General features: G+C 33.5%; 1 protein-coding gene across 2 annotated transcripts; it reads left to right on the top strand.

Annotated features, from left to right (window-relative positions):
• The first annotated feature begins 3,320 nt into the window (after positions 1–3,320).
• Positions 3,321–8,913, top strand: LOC111017206 (cellulose synthase-like protein D3). Of its 2 annotated transcripts, none has more exons than XM_088120785.1 (4): positions 3,321–3,486; positions 4,275–5,186; positions 5,656–6,466; positions 6,737–8,913. In XM_088120785.1, exons 2-4 carry the CDS (start codon positions 4,309–4,311, stop codon positions 8,492–8,494), a joined length of 3,447 nt encoding a protein of 1,148 aa, XP_087976911.1. In that variant the 5' UTR covers positions 3,321–3,486; positions 4,275–4,308; the 3' UTR covers positions 8,495–8,913. The 2 variants fall into 2 exon arrangements, with proteins under 2 accessions (XP_087976911.1, XP_022148575.1); XM_022292883.2 differs by lacking the exon at positions 3,321–3,486 and adding an exon at positions 3,496–3,875.
• The last annotated feature ends 2,667 nt before the right edge of the window (positions 8,914–11,580 follow it).

Genomic DNA, 11,580 nt, shown 5'->3' with positions numbered 1-11,580 from the left:
CAAACACAGTTATCTTTGATTCCAAAACATATTATTCCCGGACAACTTAATCCGAGCATCTTAATTTCAAGCTACATTTTTAAACCTTCAACTAAACAGTCCCTTACCGATTATTATCCCATGGGAAATCTTTCAAATTCGTAGAAAGTTGACAGAAAAAAAAAAAAGAATTTTAAGGTCTAATTTAGGTCAAATAATTCAAAGATTGGAAGAAAATTAAGGAGAAGCCCCTAAGAAAAAGGAAAAGAAAAAAAAGGTCTAGAACAAGGAAACTAAAGCCCATGCATACACACTGCCTTGCATGGGCGCATTTAACATTTTTAGGAGCTTATTCATTTTCTTTTAACAGAAATCACAAAACATATCAAGCAAAAAGTATATAGATTCATAGACGGATACTCAACTAATTAAAATATATATCATCGATCAAAAGATCGGAGGTTTAAATCCTCACTCCCAATGTTGTTGAGCCGACATCCGTATTTCATTTGTATATATTTCTTTTATTTTATGGATTCCACATTATTTTTAATAAAATAAATGTGAGTTCTAACCCAAAGAAAAGAGTAGAGATTTTCACCCCTAAATTATGTTTATGCTCACTTCTTAAATTTCGTTTGACAAAATTGAATGAAAGTTAATTAAAATAGTATGAAAATTTTGTAGTACGAAAAACTTTCGTAGTATTCTTGGCGTAACGTATGCGTTATTATTACGTCACTAGAGAGCTATATATGTCAAGTGAACATGGGCCAAACCACACATCATTTGCCACATACAAAAAGTTGATTGTGTGGATGCATCATATATCATGGGAAAATTTCAGTTACCATGGGGATCCTTTCGTATTAGAGCATCTTTGACATCTTTATCAATCGGAGTATAGATATACTCTTCATTATTTATTGATAATCATGTTAATATCGGTTAAAAATGATATAAGGTTAAAAGTTATAGAATATAAATAAAAGAAAGTAGATATTCTCTTAGTACTAGAAAATTTTCCATCATTTTTCGTACCATTGACCATTTCTGATCTGGATACAAAATTTTATGTTGGTTAATACGAACGATTTTATTATTATCATTATTATCTAGTCAAACATCAATAAGTTATCGAAGAAAAAATGTTATTTGTAATTACTTTTTTAAAAATAAATCATATTTGTTATTATTTTTCTGTGAAGGTTAAAATATAGAGAGAAGTTTCATTGTTTAACATAAATTTAATATATATTTAGAAATGTCACGAACTTTTTTTTCTCAAAGCATAGATGTGGCCTTTCTTTTATTGTGTTTTACATTTGAGCATAAGTTAGATTTTTAAGTGTGCTATTTTTTTTGCACCAAAACGAGCATAGTTCAGTGATAATTTGTATATATCTCAAATACGGAGTTAAAGAAATGACTTCCGAAGAGATATACAATTTTTTTTCCTGATATGTATGATAATATTTTATTTTATTTTTTAAAAGTACAACATAAAATTACATAAGTGAAGATAGAGATTTGCATCTTCAAATCTATAAATAAAATTATTAACCTGATAATTAATTAAGTTAGGCTCGTATTCGCATCACGAAATTAATAAACAAAAAAAAAGAATTGTTCAAAAGAAAATCCGCACATGAACTAATTTTAGATCTTAAGACAAAGGTTTCTTTAATTAAAGTATTTTATTTAAAAATAATGGATAGATGGATAGATCAAGTACTAGATCTATCACTCTACATAATTGAGTCATTTGAGCGCTGCTAAAAGAAAGGGTTGTAAATTCGCTCTTGAATAAATTAATATATTTTCCAATTTTCTATGGGTATTTCATTTCCAAACAAAAAAAAAACCAAAATAAGAATAAAACCAAAAACTATGGGTATTTTTAAAGAAAAAAGAAAACAGGTTTGTGAAATACTTGTGAAGCTAAAAAAGAAGTTTAATTACAAAAGTAATAAAAGACAATATACCTTTTTTCTTTCTGTTAATTCATATAGGATACTATTGAAAAATTACAAAAACAAAATATAAAAAGTCCCATTTAATTAATTACAAAAGTAGCCTATTTTTTTTTATTTTTTTTTAGTATTTACTAGCGAATTTGTCATTTTGTTTCAAATTAAAAAGCACGTATAGAGTGCTATTTTTAAATTTTTTTAAAAGACTGTTATTTTTATAAATTATGAGAAAAGCAATCGAGTTTATACTTAATAATGTTGTTAAAATTTATTAAACAAATGAAGGGCGACATGATATTTAAAAATATTATTTTCTATAAATTGTTATTTTTTTTTCTAATGTTGAATGTCCACTTCTTCGTACTTATTAATAATAATAATAATAATAATAATAATAATAAACAATTACCTCTATCCAATTAAAAATCTGTATCTAGATTTCTTTAAGGTAAAAGAAAATGTTATCTGATATAAAAAATATTAAATTACAAACTTATCCTTTCGTCGGTAACATCTTGTGCCCATTAGACTATCAATAAGTGCTATTTTTTTAGTAGCACAATATATAGGTCCCTAAAGTTCGAACTCAATTTTTTCATGGGAGATATATTAAGTTGAGTTATGCTCAAATTGGTAACCAATGTTATTAATAGTTTAATAACATTTAAAAAATATATATTAATAGGATGAACAAAATAAAGAATATAAATCAACTGATAAACATATAAACCCTGAAACAATGAGACTTTTCAAGGTTTAGAAAAAAAAAAGACACACAATATTAAAAATACATGGACAAAAACTTATAATTCAACTAACCCATAAAATAATTTTTTTAATGTCGTCATTTTGTGTTTAATTTTAACCACGCCATCAAGTAGAGATTATGATTTAAAAAGGAAAAACTTATAAAATTATAATTTAAAATTAAAAATAAAATTATTGTAAATTTTGGAAACTAAATTACACATTTAGTTATTATAAAAAAAGAAAAAACTATTGCTATTTATATAAAGATGACGCTTTATTACATTCAATGTTCTATATCGATGAAGATGTCGAAGTCTTAATTTCTTGAAAATATCGATAAGATGATGTCAATGAATATTTTTGTAAATTTAAGAGAAATAAAAAAATCGTAAAAAATATTTAAATTTAAATATTTTTTATTTATAAATATGTTTAAAATATTAATATTAATATTTGTATATATTAATAACCATATTTTTCGAAAATATCCACGTGTCCGCGTATATTTAATGCAAGATTACATTTACGTCCTTCATTGAACTTTCTGAAGAAAAGAAAACAAAAAGAATTGTAATAAACTCCGCATTCCACTCCATCCTGTCCGGATTAAACCCAGGACGCAAAAAGCAAGACACTCCCATTGTCCTTCAAAATTCTGTATTAGTTTAATTAAAGTTGAAAAACGGAAGAAAGGGAAATTTTTTATCTTTGAAAAACTTCAAATCTTGTTTTTGAAGCAAGCCAAATGACGGAAGCTGGAAAGGGTAGATATAGATAGGAACTGGTAAGAAACGCCGGCTCCTCATTTGCTCTTCTCGACGACTTCCTCAAACCCACAAAAACAAAATCAAATTTCTCCGTTTCTGTAAAACCCCATTAAAGTTGTTTTGATTTCAATGGATTAATTAATCCCAAAAAGCATCTGTAATCATGATTTATTAGTGTTGGGTCTCATGCTTATGACCCAGTTCCCTTGATGTCTCTCTCTCTTGTCCCTCTTTTTCTCTCTGCATCTGCCTTTGAACCTCTCCTCTTACTTCATTTTCCTCTCCGTCTGTTCACGGAGGAGAGATTAGTGGTTTGAGTTGGGTTTCTTCAACATCGGCGGCTGCATGCGGCGGACGGGGCTGAGCTGCCCGATCTTTGGCGTTTAGGTTGTAGACAAAGCAACAGGTGCGAGTTCGTCTTGTTGTTTTTCATTTTCGGCTGCCCAAGTTGAGATAATGTAGTAGGATAAGAGTTCTCTGCTGGGTTTTTTCTCTTTTCCCTTTTCATAACCTTTTCGTCTTTCAAAGGCTAGATGGATTCTTGATTCGTTTAAGATTCGGGCGTTTCTGCTCTTGGAGGCTTTGCTTAAACCCTTTTTGCGAGCATCCATAAGAAGCTTTAGTAGATCGGTTGACGATCTACTTTTTTTTGTGATACTATTAGCTTAGTCGATTAGAAAGATACCTTGGCGGATTAATATTTTGTCTATGGTTTTGATTTTGGAGCTTTAGGATCTTGCTGTGTTATTCATGGTGGTGATCGATTCTTGATTCAGCTTATATTTGTTGCATTTTGCATCTGCAGAATCTCAGGGAGGAAGATTTTTTTGTTCTTGATTATGACGTCAAATTCATTTAAGCTGACTCGCTCGAATCTATCATCAACTTCTGATGTGTCTGATTCACAGAAGCAGCCAATGCCACAGACTGTAACGTTTGCTCGGAGGACTTCCTCGGGTCGCTATGTTAACTATTCGAGGGATGATCTTGATAGTGAACTGGGGAGTGGGGACTTTACGAACTATACTGTGCACATACCACCAACACCTGACAACCAACCTATGGATCCATCGATCTCTCAGAAGGTCGAAGAGCAATATGTCTCGAATTCGCTTTTTACGGGGGGATTTAATAGTGTGACGCGAGCTCATCTTATGGATAAGGTAATTGAATCCGAAGCAACCCATCCCCAAATGGCTGGCACCAAAGGATCTTCATGTTCAATACCTGGGTGTGATGCAAAGGTTATGAGTGATGAACGTGGTAACGATATTCTCCCGTGTGAGTGCGATTTCAAGATATGTCGAGATTGCTATATGGATGCAGTTAAAACAGGGAACTCGATCTGCCCGGGTTGCAAAGAGCCATATAAGAACACAGATATGGATGAAATAACTGTTGAACATGGACGACCGCTGCCACTTCCTCCCCCGCGCACAATGTCGAAGAGTGAGAGGAGATTGTCATTAATGAAATCAACAAAATCCATGATGGTGAGGAGTCAAACTGGAGTTGGAGATTTTGATCACAATAGGTGGCTGTTTGAAACAAAGGGTACTTATGGGTATGGAAATGCTATATGGCCAAAGGATGGGGTTGCGGGAAATGGAAATGATAAAAATGATGATGTTGTTGAGCCAATGGAATTTATGAATAAACCGTGGAGGCCACTGACACGGAAACTAAATATTCGTGCTGCTGTTCTCAGCCCGTATAGGTATGATCTCTGTTTCTTCACTGCTTGCTCTTTCATTTTTATTCACTATATCTTACAGAAGTTCTAGTTTCATGCTCGATTATGAAGCTGAAGCAAAAGAGAACAAATAAAAAATCAAAAGAGCTATAGGATTTGAATTAGTCTGCTGATTGCCTGTGATAGTTTAGATAATGAATTGCTTCATTTTACCTCATCACCTGATTCTCGCTGCACAGGATGCAAAATGACAACTGATAATTGCAATATGTTAGATTGTTTATTTAATGTCTATCAGTTAATTATGGTTAGACTGTCCATTCTGGTTTTGAATCACATTATGATTTGAATTGTGGTTTTGGTCCTCAAATAATTTTTTTCCCCATATTGTTTTGTACTTTCTAATATCTTGTAACATTCATAGTTCATATTTCATTACTCCATTCGTGTGATGACCAATTAACTTTTGTTTTTGCAATACTCTTCTTCACAGACTTTTAATTCTTGTTCGGATGGTTGTTCTTGGACTCTTTTTGGCTTGGAGGATTCGAAATCCAAACACTGATGCCTACTGGCTGTGGGCAATGTCTGTTGTTTGTGAAATATGGTTTGCCTTTTCTTGGCTTCTTGATCAATTGCCCAAGCTTTGCCCTGTAAACCGGGCCACAGATCTTAATGTACTGAAGGATAAGTTTGAAACACCTAGCCCTAGTAATCCTACTGGAAAATCTGATCTTCCAGGAATAGATGTCTTTGTTTCTACTGCAGACCCAGAAAAAGAGCCACCCCTTGTCACTGCAAACACGATCCTTTCGATTTTAGCTGCTGATTATCCTGTCGAAAAGCTTGCTTGCTATGTTTCGGATGATGGAGGTGCACTTCTAACCTTTGAGGCCATGGCAGAAGCAGCAAGTTTTGCTAACACATGGGTTCCTTTCTGTCGAAAACATGATATTGAACCTAGGAATCCTGAGTCATACTTCAATTTGAAGAGGGATCCATTCAAGAATAAAGTGCGATCTGATTTCGTTAAGGATCGTAGACGTGTGAAACGTGAGTACGATGAGTTCAAAGTTCGGATAAATGGGCTTCCTGATTCTATTCGTCGTAGGTCCGATGCCTATCATGCAAGGGAGGAAATTAAAGCTATGAAGCGTCAGAGGCAGAATGTGGTTGATGATGAACCAGTGGAAAGTGTAAAGATCCCTAAAGCAACATGGATGGCTGATGGAACCCATTGGCCTGGAACTTGGATGCAACCTTCTGCGGAGCACACCAAGGGTGACCATGCTGGTATAATACAGGTACTTATATCATCGCATTTTGATATTACTTCCATCTTCTTGCTGACTATTCCCTGTTGTCGTCTGTGATCCTTTGTGGGTTTACTTTATGTATGTATGTATGTATAGAATCCGTAGAAATAGGTAGCAATAATTGTCTTAAATTTATTTGCAGTTATGCATATTAAATATGTTTTTGCTTTTCTTTAAAGTAATAAAACAGGGGTTGGAAGAAACTGTTGGGAAGGGGAATGCTATTTTAGAGGCTTGCTAATAATTGCTTATATGCAGGTGATGCTTAAACCTCCAAGCGATGAACCACTACATGGAACTGCTGAGGAAACTAAACTAATTGACCTATCCGAGGTTGACATCCGCCTTCCTTTACTTGTTTACGTTTCTCGAGAAAAACGTCCTGGCTATGATCATAACAAGAAGGCAGGGGCCATGAATGCTCTAGTTCGAGCGTCAGCTATCATGTCAAATGGGCCATTTATCCTCAACCTTGATTGTGACCATTACATCTACAACTCCCAGGCAATGAGAGAAGGAATGTGCTTTATGATGGACCGTGGAGGTGATCGTATTTGTTACGTTCAGTTCCCCCAAAGGTTTGAGGGCATTGATCCTTCTGATCGATATGCCAATCACAACACTGTGTTCTTTGATGTTAACATGCGAGCCCTCGATGGACTTCAAGGTCCAGTGTATGTTGGAACAGGATGTCTCTTTAGAAGGATTGCCCTTTATGGCTTTGATCCTCATCGATCAAAAGAGCGCCACCCTGGCTGTTGTAGCTGTTGCTTTGGTAAACGGAAAAAGCATACATCGATTGCGAATAGCTCTGAAGAGCATCGAGGCCTAAGAATGGGTGACTTTGATGATGATGAAATGGACCTATCCTTGTTCCCAAAAAGGTTTGGAAATTCTGCTTTTCTAGTAGATTCAATTCCAGTTGCAGAGTTTCAAGGTCGCCCATTAGCTGATCACCCAGCTGTGAAATATGGACGCCCTCCCGGTGCTCTTACCATTCCTCGTGAGCTTCTCGATGCATCAACTGTTGCAGAGGCAATCAGTGTCATTTCTTGTTGGTACGAAGATAAGACCGAATGGGGCCAACGGGTTGGATGGATTTATGGATCTGTCACTGAAGATGTGGTCACTGGGTACAGGATGCATAATAGGGGATGGAAATCTATTTACTGTGTAACCAAACGTGATGCTTTTCGTGGAACAGCCCCGATCAATCTCACTGACAGGCTCCATCAAGTCCTCCGATGGGCTACTGGGTCGGTTGAGATTTTCTTCTCCAGGAATAATGCACTCTTGGCTAGTCCAAGAATGAAGATTCTGCAAAGAATAGCCTACCTTAATGTCGGAATCTACCCGTTCACTTCCATCTTCCTCATTGTCTACTGTTTTCTCCCTGCACTTTCCCTCTTTTCGGGGCAATTTATCGTGCAAACTCTCAATGTCACTTTCCTCACTTACCTTTTAGTCATCACCATCACTCTGTGCCTGCTTGCTGTTCTTGAAATCAAATGGTCTGGCATTGAATTAGAAGAATGGTGGAGAAATGAGCAGTTCTGGTTGATTGGAGGAACCAGTGCACATCTTGCTGCTGTGCTTCAGGGTCTGTTAAAAGTCATTGCTGGGATTGAAATTTCCTTCACCTTGACATCCAAATCAGCCGGTGACGATTTGGACGATGAATTCGCAGATCTCTACGTTGTCAAATGGACCTCCCTCATGATTCCACCCATCACAATCATGATGATCAACTTAATCGCAATCGCGGTCGGGGTCAGTCGCACAATCTACAGTACCATTCCACAGTGGAGCCGCTTGATAGGGGGCGTTTTCTTCAGTTTCTGGGTTCTGGCTCATCTCTACCCCTTCGCAAAGGGACTCATGGGAAGAAGAGGAAGGACACCGACCATTGTTTTCGTGTGGTCGGGGCTTCTCGCAATTACGATATCTCTTCTCTGGGTGGCCATAAGCCCCCCAAGTGGCACAAATCAAATTGGAGGTTCATTCACTTTCCCCTGAGAGCTGGTTGATATCTATCAATCCAGCAATGTTCTTTAGTTCTTCAATCTGCTGTTTCTTGTGGGGGCCTCTTTGGCTGTGGTCTATAAAGCCACCATTTTTTGACTGCGTTGGAAATCATGTCCCGTAGCCAGCTTCTTAGGATTTTGATTTTTCATGTGCAATAGAGGACAGTGAGAGAGGTGTATTATTTCAGAATAGAAACAATCTTCATTTCTTCTTTTACATGTAAGGGATGTAGGATTAGGATATCTGCGACTTTTCTTCTATGATCATGTTATATTCATTTGTAGAGCGGACTGTGATAGATTGATCAAGAACGCTCGATTGAAGGAATGAGTCACTAGGTGAATTGTAAGTCCCAACCCCGACGACGTCATGGAGACGAGCATTAATGAAGTTATTTTACATTTATTTTATTTTCTTTTAGTTTTAACCACCGCCGATTTTGTGGATTACCATGATGTTTCGGTATAGATAAATGGCATAACACATTTAATATTACAGATAGTTAAAAGATTAAGGAAAAGTTCAAATTTTTATCTCTTGTACTTATGTCGAGTTAATTATAACTTTAAACTATCCATTTGATCAATCGTATATATATAGTTTTAATTTGTTGGAATCGTGATTTTGTTACAAGTTTGAACATTTTTTACCTGTTTGATTTTGTGGCTAGGTTTGAATAATTTCATAATTGGGTTTAGAAATTTTTTGTGACATGATTTTGGCTGTTTTTTAGTTGATTTTTATATAATTTATTGGTTGTTTTTGTCAAATTTTCAATCTAATTTTGAGAAGGTCAATGTATTAGTTGCAATAGAGATAAGGATAGAATTGAAAAATAGGGTAAATGTCTTATTTACCCTAAATTGGAATATGTGTAATTTGTCATCTATAGAAAATGGGTTAAAACTCCATGATGGTCATCGAACGGTTGTCCTGTGAGATTAGTCGAGATGCACATAAACTGATCTGGACACTCACGGATATTAAAAAAAAAAAATTTACCATCCACAAAATAAAATAGTTACTATTAACTGGTAAATTGTATTGGTTTTCAATAATTTTCTTAATTCCATTGATAATTTGGATTCGTTAGGATCTTAAACCAATGTCAAATGCATATAATCTAGATTTGAAAATATGCATCAACAACATTCCAAATGTCAATTTCTTGTAAATGTATTGATTTAACTTTGGTCAAAGTATACATCCATTACAAATTCAATATCAAATTGTGGATATTTTTTTTCCCTTCAAAATGTTAGGTGTAGCATTAGGTATTAAGAAATATAAGTAGATGTCAATTTGATATCATCATAGCAATTGATTATAAAAGTCATTTAAAACAATGGAAAAATAACATATATCAAAGAGAATTACTTGCACCAAATGGCAACTTCTATTTGCCCAAATGTGACTAATTCTCTCAAACAAACAAATATAAAGTCCAAATTATGGCATTTGCTAGCATGATTATTATTTTAAAATTTGAACTTAGAAGTGGTCACAAATGGCAAGTATGGATCACTTAATAATATCTCTTCTTTAATAAACTTCATTTATATATATATAATTTAAGTTCAACCAACGAGTATATAAATAACTTAGAGTCGGTTTGGAAATGATTTTAGAATTAGTGATTTTAGCACCAGAGATTTGTGCTAGTGGTTTTTATATAATTATTTTAACATTTAGTACAAACTTTTTCAAGTAATTTTTGTAATTAAAAATGATTTTGAATGATCAATCTTTAAAGTTTAAAGAGAAAATTTGACAAAAATTTTAGAGGGACAAAAATTATAGAGAAACAAAATCTTAGAAAGAAATTATAATAGAAAGAGATATAAACTTAGAAACGAGATGGGAACTAAAAAAACATTTAGAGAAAATAAATAAAATTAAAGATAAATAACGTTAGAGAGTGACAAAAATTTCAGAAAAAAAAAATCTCAAAGCTTAAAGTGCAAATAAGGTGATTAGAAAGACAATTTTAAAAATTAAAATAATTATCATTTTTAAAACTAATTTTCTTTTTTTTTTTTAAGAAATCACTTGGAGAATCACCTCGCAGGTGATTAACCTGGAATCACTTAGAGTGATTTTATCAATTAGAAATCTTTGCCAAACATTCTATTTAAAAATAATAATTTTGGTACGAGTAAAAGTTATTCTTGTCATGACAAAATTACTCATAAACGCGTCCTTAATCATTCTTAAAATGGTGTCTTTCAAATTGAGAAATCTATCCACTCTTAAGTCAATTGAAACAAAGATATTTAACTTCAATCTATAGGTAAGAAAATTACATTTCATTCACTAAGACCTATTTGATACCATATTAAATTTCTAATTAATTAAAAAATTTAAGCGGATGAGTTACAATAAATTTAATATTTTATAAATTTCTCAATAATTACTTCTTGTAGTACACTAAAATGTTGACTTGTAGAAATCTTTGGTTGGGACTTGAGAAATATTCCAAATTTTAGTATCAAGATCTTCCTCTAAAATTTCAATGTAAATTTCTTTATTGTCTTAAAGACTTGGTAGGGATTGGCTACTATTACCAAATTTACTTGAAGAGTAATTTCTTCTCAAGAACTTATATTCATCATTATGGTAAGGAAATAATTTAGTCATATAATGTTTTAAAAGTTTTAGTTTTGAACTTTTAACTCAGTAAGTCTCTCACTTTAATAACTATTAAAATTGAATCCACTAGTAAATTTATGTTTTTCATAAAGGTTAATTTCTCTTCAATTTGATACTAAAATTGATATTATTTAACATTGCTTCAGTGATTACTAATACTCCGCGCAATTGCAAGAGAAATAATTGCTCAAGGAAGATGATCTTTTAATGATTCATTCTTCATCGTATCTTTCTTAGTCCAAAGTCAATACAAATATGGGTTGATACCGAAAACAAAAACCAATTCCTATCTATGAGGGCCTACGTATGAAATGATGGTTATAGCTCGAAAGATACTTTTTAAAGAAAAATGGTCCTTTTTTCATAATGATAAAGAGAGGCAAAATCTTGGTCAAAATATGTTTTTGAGTCTCGTAATTTGACCCTTA

This window comes from Momordica charantia, assembly GCF_013281855.1.
Source record: "Momordica charantia cultivar OHB3-1 chromosome 2 unlocalized genomic scaffold, Mcharantia_2.0 BLBB01000002.1, whole genome shotgun sequence".
NCBI lineage: Eukaryota > Viridiplantae > Streptophyta > Magnoliopsida > Cucurbitales > Cucurbitaceae > Momordica > Momordica charantia.
Note: the sequence above shows the minus strand (reverse complement) of the source record. Positions and strands in the feature narration are given on the sequence as shown.

Excerpts from the sequence above, each read along its gene's own strand:
- LOC111017206 (XM_088120785.1), top strand. The coding sequence starts at position 4,309 with ATGACGTCAAATTCATTTAAGCTGACTCGCTCGAATCTATCATCAACT. Across the intron at positions 5,187-5,655 it reads GCTGTTCTCAGCCCGTATAG|ACTTTTAATTCTTGTTCGGA; the intron begins GTATGATCTCTG and ends TCTTCTTCACAG. Across the intron at positions 6,467-6,736 it reads ACCATGCTGGTATAATACAG|GTGATGCTTAAACCTCCAAG; the intron begins GTACTTATATCA and ends GCTTATATGCAG.